The 13,506-nt window shown below is 41.0% G+C and overlaps 3 protein-coding genes across 4 annotated transcripts; all 3 read left to right on the top strand.

The window, feature by feature from the left end:
- Positions 1 to 450: 450 nt before the first annotated feature.
- On the top strand, positions 451 to 2,315 carry LOC125977219 (red-sensitive opsin). The gene is made up of 6 exons (XM_049733538.2): positions 451 to 617; positions 928 to 1,224; positions 1,313 to 1,481; positions 1,544 to 1,709; positions 1,782 to 2,021; positions 2,101 to 2,315. Exons 1-6 carry the CDS (start codon positions 518 to 520, stop codon positions 2,197 to 2,199), a joined length of 1,071 nt encoding a protein of 356 aa, XP_049589495.1. The 5' UTR covers positions 451 to 517; the 3' UTR covers positions 2,200 to 2,315.
- A 285-nt stretch (positions 2,316 to 2,600) lies between these two features.
- On the top strand, positions 2,601 to 6,370 carry gnl3l (G protein nucleolar 3 like). Its single transcript, XM_049733529.1, has 15 exons — positions 2,601 to 2,713; positions 2,807 to 2,850; positions 3,090 to 3,194; positions 3,293 to 3,409; positions 3,505 to 3,588; positions 3,690 to 3,825; positions 3,938 to 4,041; positions 4,153 to 4,297; positions 4,615 to 4,702; positions 4,945 to 5,122; positions 5,226 to 5,368; positions 5,450 to 5,586; positions 5,745 to 5,911; positions 6,024 to 6,198; positions 6,280 to 6,370. Exons 1-15 carry the CDS (start codon positions 2,701 to 2,703, stop codon positions 6,345 to 6,347), a joined length of 1,704 nt encoding a protein of 567 aa, XP_049589486.1. The 5' UTR covers positions 2,601 to 2,700; the 3' UTR covers positions 6,348 to 6,370.
- Positions 6,371 to 6,658: 288 nt separating this feature from the next.
- tfe3b (transcription factor binding to IGHM enhancer 3b) lies at positions 6,659 to 12,319 on the top strand. 2 transcript variants are annotated; one of them, XM_049733532.1, is made up of 9 exons: positions 6,659 to 6,824; positions 7,750 to 7,975; positions 8,051 to 8,275; positions 8,728 to 8,823; positions 9,513 to 9,624; positions 9,721 to 9,774; positions 9,866 to 9,941; positions 10,060 to 10,207; positions 10,331 to 12,319. In XM_049733532.1, exons 2-9 carry the CDS (start codon positions 7,784 to 7,786, stop codon positions 10,799 to 10,801), a joined length of 1,374 nt encoding a protein of 457 aa, XP_049589489.1. In that variant the 5' UTR covers positions 6,659 to 6,824; positions 7,750 to 7,783; the 3' UTR covers positions 10,802 to 12,319. The 2 variants fall into 2 exon arrangements, with proteins under 2 accessions (XP_049589489.1, XP_049589488.1); XM_049733531.1 differs by having other exon boundaries at positions 9,718 to 9,774.
- The last annotated feature ends 1,187 nt before the right edge of the window (positions 12,320 to 13,506 follow it).

Raw genomic sequence — 13,506 nt, 5'->3', positions numbered from 1 at the left:
ATTCAATAGTTTAGTTGATTAGCATAAATATAAATTCAGTTAAGACACATTTTTTTGCATAGTACAGCAAAGTAGGTAACACACATGTCGGCATGTAAGGAGGGAGTCACCAAAGTGAGTGACCTAAACAGTAGTCTTGATGCAGATGAGTAGTAATATCCGGTTTCAATTCATTTTTGTCCGGAGTGGGACTTTGAGTTCCAAATCCCAAATCCGTACAAACGTGCTACATCCGCCCCACATTTGTGTTATGCTCAGTAAATGATCCGCCTGTTTGGTAAGAGGACGGAAATCTGCTTTGCAATGGGATTATTATGGCTTTTGGTGTCTTAAACCAATTACTAGTGGGTTTTAATTACAGTTGCAGCTCATTGGCTTGCGGATTGCTGCAACGCACCACCCAACGACTATGATTTGATTTTGCGTTAATCCTATCAGTTCTCTGAAGCAAACGTATAAAAGCGAAAAAGAAGTGCAGGTGGTGAAAAATTGCAGTGGCGCTCCTTGTGCTGTCAAAATGGCAGCGGCTTGGGATAAACCGGTTTTTGCTGCCAGGCGATACCAAGAGACGACAAGGGAATCTGCATTTTCTTATACAAACAGCAATAATACCAGAGGTACGGTGCCAAATTTGTTTTAGTTCTTATGAAATCCGTATGCCATTGTTTTTTAAGAATGGAGACAGCAAGTCTTGAGTGGGGAATTTTTTTGGGGTCCCTTAGAGAAAAAAAAAACATTTGAGGAGAGGACTGTTTTAGAGACTCTTTGAAATGAGTTGAAATGATTTTTTTTGTGAATGTGTATAAAGCTAGAATATTGACAATGCAACAGAGTTTTTTGAATAGATTTTGCACAAATTACTCAAATTGTCTTTCTGATCAAATCAAATGTATCAAATTACAATTTTTTATCTGTTTTACTCCTCAGATCCTTTCGAAGGTCCAAACTACCACATTGCACCTCGATGGGTTTACAATGTTTCAACATGCTGGATGATTTTTGTGGTTATCGCGTCAGTATTCACCAATGGACTTGTCTTGGTGGCTACAGCAAAATTCAAGAAACTCCGTCACCCTCTCAACTGGATTCTGGTCAATCTTGCTATTGCTGATCTGGGAGAAACGGTTTTTGCCAGCACTATCAGTGTTTGTAACCAGTTTTTTGGTTATTTTATCTTAGGACACCCAATGTGCATATTTGAGGGCTACACTGTCTCAGTTTGTGGTGAGTCCCCCCCCCACAAAAAAAAAAGATTTAGAAGTTAAACTCCTTGCTCTGTCTCCCTTATTTGAGAAGATTGCTTCTTCCGTAGGTATCGCCGCTCTCTGGTCCCTGACTATCATCTCTTGGGAGAGATGGGTAGTTGTATGCAAACCATTTGGAAACGTTAAGTTTGATGCCAAGTGGGCTACAGGTGGAATTCTGTTCTCTTGGATCTGGTCAGCCATATGGTGTGCTCCCCCAATCTTTGGATGGAGCAGGTATGATATTCACATCACTGTGCTGACAGTTGACACAGAAACCAAGAATTGTGTCATATCAGGTATTGGCCTCATGGATTAAAGACGTCCTGCGGACCTGATGTATTCAGCGGAAATGAAGACCCCGGCGTTCAGTCCTACATGATTGTCCTGATGATTACTTGTTGCCTTATCCCACTGGCTATCATTATTCTCTGCTACCTTGCAGTGTGGTGGGCTATCAGAACTGTAAGTTTGTCAAATCAACTACACGTGATAGTTCCCAGCCTGGGTCTAACGGTTTCCATTTGTTTCTCGCAGGTTGCCTTGCAACAGAAGGAATCGGAGTCCACTCAGAAAGCAGAGAGAGAAGTATCTAGGATGGTGGTCGTCATGATCGTGGCTTATATTGTCTGCTGGGGACCTTACACCTTTTTTGCCTGCTTTGCTGCGGCAAATCCTGGCTATGCTTTCCATCCTCTTGCCGCAGCGATGCCTGCATACTTTGCCAAGAGCGCAACGATCTACAACCCAATCATCTACGTTTTCATGAATCGACAGGTAATGGGCAACCTTAATGATTGTAGTCACAATCAATACTTTATTCGACAAATAATTTTTGGGGGTTTTCTTTCTTCAGTTTCGCACGTGCATCATGCAGCTCTTTGGCAAAGAAGTTGATGATGGCTCTGAAGTATCCACGTCAAAGACAGAAGTCTCCTCTGTGGCTCCTGCTTAAAGTACTTAGCTACCGAAGATTTGGGAACCGTCATATTTATTGTTTATTTTTGCTTACAAATGTTTGTCTAGTATAAGATTTCTTGCAAATGAAAAATAAAACAAAAAAAGCAGGCATTCAATCTCTTATTTTTTGTCTGTTATCATTCACAGGGTGTTGCACTCGTATAGATGCTGAGCTATTTACAATAGTGATTGACGAGATTAATAAATAATCTGTTTGAGAGAGAGAGAGAGAGAGAGAGAGAGAGAGAGAGAGAGAGAGAGAGAGAGAGAGAGAGAGAGAGAATCTAAATTGAATATAAATCTAAATAAGGTTGACGTTTGTGATTTCGTACCAATAAAAATGCACGAGTATTTTGTATTATCTTTTAAACAGCGTCTCCAAACAACGATAAGTGGGTGTTACAAGAGTTTTATTTTGAAATTCCGGAAATGACGCTAGGAATGTTGCGCATGCTCACATTATTGTGGCACACGTGAAAACGGTGTGGTTCGAGCTATGTCTAAATCAAGTGCGTAGAATTTTGTCATGGACTTTTGTCCCTAAAATCAACTCTAAACGAATTAATTTGCATATTGTTATATATTTGATTTGTATTTTACAGAACAAAGACGAGCTAAACGCCTTGGTTTTTTGGGGAAGCGCAAGGTACGTGTATTCCTTACACTAATACCTTTAACTTTTAGTGTTGACGCTTACTCAGTCAAAAATAAAGTAGATGGCTGATTAGGTTTAAGTGTGTTTTTGTAATCATATTTGATGGACCAAAATGTATGTTTAAAGTCGATGGTAGATTACATTTAAGTGTGTTTATGTAATTATGCGCTACCATATTTTCTGGCCCAAAATGTATGTGTGTTTATAACAAACAAATGCTATAAAAACAGAATAACGATGGGAAGAATGCTGATGCTTCAGGTGCCACAAATTCTAAGGCGTCACATCTGCAACATGGCAAGGACAGAAATCCAGAAGAAATAAGAAAGCAAAGGGTAAACTTTCACCTTCACTCCGATACGTCTTAAGTAATTTATCAGTTAGATGCAGAACACTGTTGTCGCCTAAATAAAATTCTGTTGTAACCCATAAGCTTCAAGAGCTCCAAGAAAAGCAGAAGATCTCCAGAGAACAGCAACTGATGAAGAAGAGGAATTTGCAAAGCTTTCAGAATGACATCCTTCAGAGACAGAGAGAGTTTGAGCAGAGGGTAAATAAAGTGCCATTTGGAGGACAAGGGCCACAATTTGGCATCACAGATGATGTCTATAAATCATCTATATTTCCCTCTTTGTGTTTTCACAGGAAACAGAGATGCAGAGTTTGGAAAAACATGTGCACTTTGAAAATGAGAATTCAAGAAAAGCATATTATAGAGAATTTAAAAAGGTCATTTTCCAATGTCCCTTCCACCTTGCTGTGTACACAGCTGTTATGCTGAATGCCGAGCTTTGTAATGTTTTAAATATATTTTAATTTCTGTCTTAAAGGTAGTGGAGGCTTCAGATGTGATCTTAGAAGTTTTGGACGCACGTGACCCACTTGGGTGCAGATGCCCTCAGGTTGAGCAGGCAGTCATTCAAAGTGGAACAAACAAAAAGATCGTGTTAGTGCTAAATAAAATTGGTAGGCTCCACTCAACACATTTAGAGAATTTTCTTTTAAATGTGATTTTTTTTCAAGATGTTTAAAATGCTAAGGAAAAATAATCCTGTCTGACGCTTTATTATGATTCTAGATTTAGTGTCAAAGGAAATTGTGGAGAAGTGGATTAAATATCTGCGAAATGAGTTTCCAACAGTGGCTTTCAAGGCATCTACTCAACAGCAGTCGAAAAACTTGGTACATGTCACACATCTGGCTACACATTTTGTTTTTCCTCTCTTTTTTTTTTTTTTTTTTCTTTACTGTATACAATCAACCAAAAGGTTCAGTTTTGCCTGTATTCATCAGAAACGGAGTAACGTAAAGGTGACTCAAGCCACCACAGAGCTCCTCAGCAGCAGCGCTTGTGTTGGTGCAGATTGCTTGATGAAGCTACTCGGCAACTACTGCCGCAACCTCGATATAAAGACGGCTATCACCGTTGGTGTCGTAGGTAAGCACCCACGACAGTAGCATGATAGCTTCACATTTTGTACGGTGACATTAGCATAGCAAAGACGACACTTACTCACACCTACGAGAGTCGTCAATTAACATGCAATGTTTTTGAGAATATGGGGAAACACCAAAACAAAAGAGAGAACAAAAACAACACGATGGCTCAATCTCTTGCTGCGAGGCACAAATGCTTCCCACTAGGCGTCTGTGCTGCCCGCAAAAACAATGAGCAATGATAAACCTTCTTAAAAAAGAGGGAAGCTCTTGTTCATGACGATGATGATCTTTGTAACTTTGGCTTCTGTTTTTCAGGTTTTCCTAATGTGGGAAAGAGCAGTTTGATCAACAGTTTAAAACGTGCAAGAGCATGCAGTGTTGGAGCAACTCCTGGTGTCACCAAGTAAGTAATTCAGTGAAGGATATTTGATTGGTGACACCTTTATTATCATAGTCACCACTTTTCATTAGATGTTTTGCATATCCATCCTCTACTAAGCAGTGGTAACTGGAAAAAAAATCTCAAATAGGAAAAATAATTAACCTGCTATATCCGGTTAAAAAGTTAACATTAAGTTTTTTCCAAAATATCATTGTAATTGTGTTCACAAGTTTTTTTAAAGCTGAATTTGCTTGATTATGTAGGTGCCTTCAAGAAGTGCACTTGGACAAACACATCAAGCTTCTTGATTGTCCTGGCATCGTCATGGCAACGTCAACAAGTGACGCTGCAATGATTCTTCGGAATTGTGTAAAAATTGAACAGTTGGTTGATCCAGTTCCTCCTGTTGAAGCCATCCTGCGACGTTGCAACAAGGCACAAGTATGTCGTTTGCTTTATCCTTTGTATGCTGACAAAAAAAAGAAAAGTTATATGTATTGCACAACGTGATGCAGCGCTGTAATACATTTTCATGGCTGTGCAGATTCTCCAGCACTATGGAGTCCCTGACTTTCACACAGCTTTGGAGTTCTTGGCATTGCTAGCGCGGCGGAAGGGGAAACTGAGAAAAGGCGGGCTACCTGACACCGACAAAGCTGCAAAAAGCGTATTAATGGACTGGACAGGGTGGGTCAAATGTTTGATTTTTTTTTTTTCAAAGCCCTACAAATGTTGGGGTACGTAAGTGTTAATTCAAGTCATCTTTAGGGGAAGGATCAGCTATTTCACGCATCCCCCTGAGACACACATGCTTCCTACGCATGTCAGCGCTGAAATCGTGACAGAAATGGGTAAAGCCTTTGACTGGGATGAACTTGAAAAAGGAAATCAGGAAGTTCTTGCTGGTAAGATGCTCTTTTCACCTGAATCGAACTGTACAATTTGCTCTGGTAAATTGGTAGACTAAGCAGTGGCACGTTCACAAATGTTTTTGTTGATGTTTTTATGAATGAACTGAACCGAGGTGGGAGTACAAACCTGAATTTAATGTGTCGTGTTTCAGATTCATCTTGTTCGGATGTTCAAATGGGATTCTGCATCGAAAGCATGGGGATGACGAATGGCAACCAGGCTCAAGCTTACGTTCACCAAGAAATGGAAGGAGAGTTAGTGCAAGAGTCAAATTCTATAAATGAAACTGAATCAATGGAGGATGATCAGGATCCAGAGGTATGGAAAAACTTGCCAAGTACAATGTGTGTGGAATGTGGCTTTGTCTTTAATGGTCTGTCTTGTCATAATAAACCCTGCCAAATCAAGGTTATTTTATCTCATCCAATAGTTTGGAGCAATGACAGTGGAGATAAAATCTCAAAAGTCCAAGAGCGTATTGCCTAAAAATGATCCTGCATCCAAAGCTCCAGATTTGAAGGATATTGTTAATGTAGATCCTTTACAACAAGGTCAGGCACTTCTGGCTGCTCGCAAAAAGAGGAAGAAGCAACAAAAAAGAGCTGGTTTGTGTCGTAACTTCAAGAATCATATTCCTATAACGTGTATTTCTATCAAACGTGATCTATTATATTTTTCCTCTACAGACAAACTTGGTACCAAGCTGTCCGACACCTTGACAGCTGCAATGGATTTCTCCTTTTGTGACAGTTGATTAAAAAAAGAATAATAAAATAGTGTTGGTCTTTTTTTTTTTATTCTTTCAATTTTATTTTATTTTATTGTTTTCCCAGTTTCGGTGTCATGTTTAAATGCATTAAGTAATAAATAAATAATGGCAAATTGTCCTATTAACATGCTTGTCATAACATGATGAGGCAATTTTTTTATTATGTTGTTTTCACAGATATAACACATCTCATAAGGAACCTTTATCTTTAGTGCGACCCACAACCAAAATTAATTTGATTATCAATTTTAGTAAATAACGCGATCGCTTTCCCTGTCAACTACTTCCGGGTAAAAAGTCGGGCGATGACCTCAGCACGTCGGCTCGAGGTAAACAACGCCGGATGGGACGGCCATAGCTAGCAGCAGCTGCTACTTTATATCAACGACATAGAATGGACAGAAAAACACAAGACCTACTGGATTCATGGCAGTGATCCTGTCGAACATTTGTGTTCTTGCAGTATGTTTTGAAGTTATATTTCTACTTTGAACGTGTTAACCTGCTAACGCTAGCCACTTCTACGATCATAGCTAGTTGGCTAGCAAAGTAACAACAACTTTCGCTTTAAAAAAAGTCATTTTATAATATACCTAAACACGAAAGCTCAGAATTTAAATTCGTATCATATTGGCAACTAATTGATAACACGCACAACTAAACAAATGATCAAGTGTGTTATCCTGTTGTTTACAATCTACACCTTTTATTATAAAGTTAATTGGGGCCTCCGATACTTACCTGCACTCCTAATTTGTGACTATGCGACTTCAATTTAATATAATACATTAAATCATTGTTCACAGGGGATTTGAAGGCTGTTTCATTCTTATGTCACGCAGTTGCGCCAGTTTCCTTAAAGTGGAAATTTAAGTAATTATTGCCATTCAGAACATTTTATGTGCGATTCACTCGATACTGCGTTGATGATTTCAAGCCCCGATCATATTATTTACTAACAAGATAGTTTCTCATACAGAGCTCAGTAGAACCCAGTCAATTTGCATGAAAAGCTACTATTGTGGTCAGGGATTTTAAAACATGCAAGGAACAAAAAAATCTCCCATCAGTCGCCTTTTTGACAACTGCAGTTTTATGGTATATTTCCCCCCTTTTAATCAATGGTCTTTCATAGTCATCACATCCCCCCACCTAACGGCCCTGCAACCCTGATTAGATCAATCTTAGTAGTTTCTGTCAACAGACTGTTTGATGAAGTATTATCTCAACACTGGTTCTCAACTGTTATCACACGTGGACCCGCCTTTTTCTGTTGTAGCTCAATCACGACCCACTTCAGTAGACAGTTCAGACGGATTCCTCATGGTCAGTGTGAGACTCACCTCTTGCCCTGCTGTTCTAAAATACTCTTTGGTTCTGTTTACAGCTTTATCCTTAGATCGTGATCGTCATCTTCAGCCATGTCGTCACGTGTGTTGATGCGGCAGCAGCTGATGCGAGAGCAAGCTCAGGAGCAGGAGAGACGAGAGGCCCAGCAACAAGTCTCTGCCTCTCAGCTTCGGCCCACTGACTCCACTCCTGCCATCTCCGTCTCACTGCCTCCAAATGCTGCCCGCCCGCCTCCCGCACAGGTTCCCGTGGCGGTGCTGAAAGTAAGATTTACCCGTCTGTACGGTTACATTGTCGAAAACGCAAGCTCTGAACTCCTCACCGCTCGACTGATCCAGGTGCAGAGCCACCTCGAGAACCCCACCAAGTATCACATCCAGCAGGCTCAGAGGCAACAGGTGAAGCAGTACCTCTCCACTACTCTGAGTAACAACGCCATTACTCAGACGCTCGGTGTATCGCCTGTGCCACAGTGCAGTTCGGCCCCTGAGGTGTCTCACACCGCCAGCAGCGCCCCCAACAGCCCGATGGCGCTCCTTAACATCAGTTCCAACAAGGAGGAAGTATGCCCGATTACTTATTTTTATAACAGCGCTTTTTGCTGACGCGGCAGATGACACATTCTTGCCGAGAGTTGCGTCTCTGTTAACTTCCAGTATGTTTTTGGAGAAGTTTGAAGTCAATCCTTTATCTCACTTTGTATTTAATTACTTTTCGTTTGTTCGACAGCGATGTGGCCCCAGGTCCCACTTTAACGTTGCATACCTTTTGTTATCATATACTCGTCGTCCTGATGTCACAGTACCATGTTAAATACTGCACCAGTAGATGGACCATGCTGGTTCTCCACTTGCACGTCTGTGGCATGAATCTGCTTTACAGCTTGATGATTTTTTAATTATTTTTTTTTAGTGCTTTATATTTAGTCCTTAGTGTAAAACCTGCCCTGTATATGAGCTTAGAGTGATCATCTTAAGATTGTGCCACTTGTTTCCTACCCCCCTTCTTTTTATAGATCGAAGACGTTATCGACGATATAATTAGTCTTGAATCCAGTTTTAATGACGACATCATTACGTTGATTGACTCGAGTCTTCAGTTACCAAGTACGGTAAGAAAAATTCCTTTGCTTCCTTTACTGGAATGTGTGCTTTGACCTTTCAAATGTTCCTGCACTTTCACTTAGAAATGATAGGATATTATAAAACCAGTCTTTGTTAAGTATACATGCTTTGTTTTTCTTTGAATGGGTCGTCTTGTATTCTATGGAATTGAGAAGCAGGAATAGCCGTTGGAGTGCTTTTAGCACGCACTTAGCATTTGTCACAAACGTGCTGCCTGGGCGGGGTTACGAGTGAGAATACACACAGCAAGAAGTCAGACAAAGGCTTTAGTACTCATCGAAACGTGCCTTGCAAAGCTACAAGGTTTACCGGCACAAAGGAATTGCGGAACGTTTGCCACTTAACAGAAAATGAGGATTATGGTGATGTTGGAAGAAAGAAAAAAGCAGCACAGCGAGGTAAAGCCAGTTTGTAATCTTTTATTGCTTTTACACGTATGTGCATCTTTTTGCGTGCTTGAATGATGGTAGGCAAAACATTTGTTGGATTTAAGGATGGCAATTTTTATTTCTTTGATAGCACACTAGATTGAATTGGGATCCCAGGGAGGCGGTTGCTTTAAGAGTTTAAGCAAAACGGGGAAGTTGTGCTTTTTGCATATTGCGACTTCTCAAAAAGGCCGCTTCGGCAGTCAGCTCATTTTGCAGCCGCTTGATACTAAGTTTGTTTTATTTAGCTCCCAGGAAATCTTCTGGATGTGTACCACAGCCCTGGAATGGCAGCGCCCACCCTTACTGTCAGCAACTCCTGTCCTGCGGATCTTCCAAATATCAAAAGGGAAATTGCCGGTACGGTCAAACGTGTGCAATATGTCACGAAACTTAAAACTGTGTGATAAAATCTGCAGAGGAATTTCTTGGAACACAATTTTTGTCTTTCAGAAGCTGATACCAAAGCTTTTATGAAGGAGAGGCAAAAGAAAGACAACCACAACCTTAGTACGTTGAGTTTTCTTGTCTAGTCACTTTGTTATATCTTTTATTACTGCGTGACACATAACACGAATGATGCATCTTTCACTTCTAACAGTTGAGAGGAGGCGGAGATTTAATATCAACGACCGTATCAAGGAGCTTGGTACTCTCGTACCAAAATCGAGTGACCCGTGAGTGCTACTTTGATTTTGCAACCTTTGAATGAATGTCGTGTTGTTGCTTTTGGGAGCCATCGAGTTAACAAATGTTATTTTCTGCTTCTGTGTAACTTGCCTGCACTGTTCACAGTGAGATGCGCTGGAACAAAGGCACCATTCTGAAGGCCTCTGTGGATTACATCCGTAAATTACAGAAGGAGCAACAGCGTGCCAAGGATGTCGAGCTACGGCAGAAGAAATTGGAACAAGCCAACCAAAGTTTAATGTTGCGCATCCAGGTAGGTATTTCTTGGTCAGTAAAAGTTGAATTGGTAACCCAGGTGAATGTTGGTTTTATTTTTTTTATTTCAACATACATGACAGGCGTAGATTAAATGAATCTATTTTGGTGATGTTCTCAGGAGCTGGAACTACAAGCACGTGTCCACGGCCTCTCTTCCAACACCGCCAGCATCTCGCCTGGCCTGGGCTCCGGTCCCGGCCTGCTGCAGCAGCACCAGCAAACGCTTGCCAACGGCCAGTCCCTCCATCCCGGCGCAGACGCAACGTCCGGGCTCACCCTTCTCAATCTGGGCGCGGCAGGCGTCGGACAGCCCCTGCCCACCGCCTTCCTCTCCCCGCCTTCCTCAGACAGTCCGGCCGGCGTGACCATCAGCAGCCCTTTAGACTTGGGCACTTTGAGCTTTGCCGAGTTGGAGGACACCTCCGCCTCGGCGCTTTACCCAGACGTGGGCTTAGGGGACATTCTTATGGACGACGGGTGCACCCTGTCTCCGGAGGCGGCGGCCGAGCCCCTCTTCTCACCTTTGTCACCGGGCGCCTCGAAAAGCAGCAGCCGCAGGAGCAGCCTTGAGATGGACGAAGACTTGTGATGACCGCAAAGATTCAATGTCTATTACGTTTGGTGAGTTTGCCAGTAGGACTGTTGAGCAGAAACGTTTTCATGTAAATACTCAGATTGAAAAATGAATCGAAATGTTAGTGAGACTAACTAAAACTCCACCCCCCCCTCCCTTGTCCTGGTACACAAATGTTATTGATCCTATTTGGAGCTGGTTGAGTGCTTATATCTGGGTGTAAGTAGTAAGTACAATAATATAGTATTAAAACTGAATATTGTACGCTATAGGGATGCTTACATGTATGTTAACGTTTTTTTTTTTAAGTTTAAGAGTAATATAAATTTTGCTTGAATTTACATACACAGGGAAGATATATTGGCCTTATTAATGTGACAGTATTGACGAAAGCAAATAGATGCAGAAATATAGGTTTTATTTTTTGGACAGGAATCAGGGTTTGCACACGTGTCCTTGTTGGGCTGTCGAGAGGGGCGAACAAAAGGGATATGCGTAAAGTGAATTGGCACATGATGAAATACTTTTTCCTCCTCATGGTGTATATAAGAATATTTTATTCTCCACCTATTTTTGCACCTTATGTTTTTGCAGTCTGTACACTCTCAGTGATCAGTTTTACTACTGTAACACACGTTGGTGCGTGTTATTTTTAAGAGTGCTTAAGAGCTGCTGCTGCTGCTGCTAGTTAGCCAAAGCAGGACTTCTTAAAGTGTAGCTGCAGTGGAAAATACAAATCACTGTTCTATTTTTCAATATTTTCAGCATCACAAAAAAAAAACCCCATCAGATCTATTTTACAGTAGTACTGTAGTGCATCAATATTTTTGATACCTGAACAATTGAGTGAGGTGTAGGTTTTTTTTTTGTGACTAATTTGTGTTTGTGATTGTTCATCTCCATTAACTTTGGTGATCACTGGCTGATTTTACCAGATAGTTTGATTTTTTTTTTTTCAGTTATTTCTTTTGGAGATGTCAAATGATTTATAAATTTGTTGTGTTCCAAGTAAATTTTTCTTTTAAACCACTATTTTGCAGTTATACTATGAAATACCGATAAACTTCAAAAAGGCATTTATTTCATCTGATGCATCATGCAACTTTAATGAATGTGTACTTGCCTATGCATGTTTTTCTAACACCCATGTACTGTATTTGACAATTTGTTTCAGAGTATATTTTTAAAAGTTGTATGCTTGGACTAGCAGCTCAATTAGTTTTGCAGGCACATTGACTAATGTGATTGGTTGTCCTCTCCTACTATCCGCAAGCACTCCAAGGCACATTTGTTTTTTCTTTTAGCTCAAATTAGCTAGTTTAGTGCTCCTGATTGTGCAATTCTAAAATCAAGCACCAAATAATAGACCCTGTTTTCCAAAACTTGAAGCGCATCCAACCTGTCACAAATATACGAACAACATTGTGTGTCACTTGTCAAATGTGCTTTTTTTTTTTTTTTTTTTTTTTTGGGGGTCATGCTCAATGGAGTGTCTTTCAGCAACTTTTAACAAATAAACTATTCTTTCAGGTGTTGAAGTGTGATTATCTGCGTGCTGCCAAGGTTAGTGGTAGAGCATTTGAGAGATTTCCATGGCTAGATCCAGGCACTCTGTTGCCTGGAGGCAAAGGTCACAGTGACTGCAGTCACATTGGCAGCAGCACGGTTCTGGACACGGGCATACATTACAGTTTTGAGTGATATTCAGGAGACTCTGTGCAGGGGTGGGCTCGCAGCAGAAAATTGAAGAGCACAGGCACCGGCAACACCCTCTGAATGTGGCCAGTAAACAATCCAGTGGATGGCAGAACAGGCAGGCCAACAGGATTGGAGCGCACAGGTCTCAGGAGGTGCATGAAATGAGATGAAAAAAATCATTTGAAGGAAAGCTCAAAGTGTTTTAGAAGCAGACTGGCCTTACCATCGTCATCGGGTGGCATGACGGTTTTTAGTTCTTGACTCTTCCTGGCTGATGTGAGTAACTCGTCGGTGCTGGAGAGCAGCAACGCGGGCAGTAGCTGTGATTGTTTCTCCACAGAACTCAAATCAGTTGCAGATCCTGCTTGAAGTGATTTGTTATTAGAGTTCTGCGTGTTCTCTTCTTGGGTCTCTGAATGGAACACGTAAGGACAGGGGTGTGAAACTCATTTTAAAATTGCTAGCAATATCTCTATTTTTTAAAAAGTCAAGACAATTTGTTATTTTAGTAATGACACAAAATTGATGTAAAATTTGTCTTCACGGGCCACCTAAACAGATGTGACGGGCCGTATCTGGCCCCCGGGCCTTGAGTTTGACACTTATGCATTCGGAGTGAGTCCCTGCTCCAGCTTTTGTGACTCAAGCCCAAATTCTGAGTTGTCACTCACGGTAAAAATACCTGTTTCACCAGCAATATAGCAGTTGTTCAATACACCGGGTCTCTCCGAATCAGTTGTTTCCGCACTTGAGTCTTCACATCCATTATCCAACTTCTCAAGATCGTCTGCAGGACTAGGTTTTGCATCCATGGTCATGTGTATTGCGCTTCACTTTCTTGGGGTGAAAATTGACTGAAGCGGATGTACAGGACAAAATGTATTACACAGACATACCATATTACCATTAAAAAAAAAAAAAATCAACATAAGCACATTCCCTGCATACGCTGCATTGGTGTCATCAATGTTACTATTGAGTGAACATCATGGTAAAAGGCAGCAAGGTTAATCTATTATTAA

This window comes from Syngnathus scovelli, chromosome 11 (genome assembly GCF_024217435.2).
Source record: "Syngnathus scovelli strain Florida chromosome 11, RoL_Ssco_1.2, whole genome shotgun sequence".
In the NCBI taxonomy this organism is placed as follows: Eukaryota; Metazoa; Chordata; class Actinopteri; order Syngnathiformes; family Syngnathidae; genus Syngnathus; species Syngnathus scovelli.
This window is presented reverse-complemented; position numbering and strand designations above follow the sequence as displayed.

Bases quoted from the DNA above. Each gene is read 5' to 3' on its own strand.
- LOC125977219 (XM_049733538.2), top strand. From the start codon at position 518: ATGGCAGCGGCTTGGGATAAACCGGTTTTTGCTGCCAGGCGATACCAA. The intron at 618-927 runs GTACGGTGCCAA...TTTACTCCTCAG, and splicing joins AAACAGCAATAATACCAGAG to ATCCTTTCGAAGGTCCAAAC. The intron at 1,225-1,312 runs GTGAGTCCCCCC...CTTCTTCCGTAG, and splicing joins CTACACTGTCTCAGTTTGTG to GTATCGCCGCTCTCTGGTCC.
- gnl3l (XM_049733529.1), top strand. The intron at 3,589-3,689 runs GTCATTTTCCAA...TCTGTCTTAAAG, and splicing joins ATTATAGAGAATTTAAAAAG to GTAGTGGAGGCTTCAGATGT. The intron at 5,123-5,225 runs GTATGTCGTTTG...ATGGCTGTGCAG, and splicing joins GACGTTGCAACAAGGCACAA to ATTCTCCAGCACTATGGAGT.
- tfe3b (XM_049733531.1), top strand. From the start codon at position 7,784: ATGTCGTCACGTGTGTTGATGCGGCAGCAGCTGATGCGAGAGCAAGCT. The intron at 8,276-8,727 runs GTATGCCCGATT...TTCTTTTTATAG, and splicing joins TCAGTTCCAACAAGGAGGAA to ATCGAAGACGTTATCGACGA. The intron at 9,942-10,059 runs GTGAGTGCTACT...CACTGTTCACAG, and splicing joins GTACCAAAATCGAGTGACCC to TGAGATGCGCTGGAACAAAG.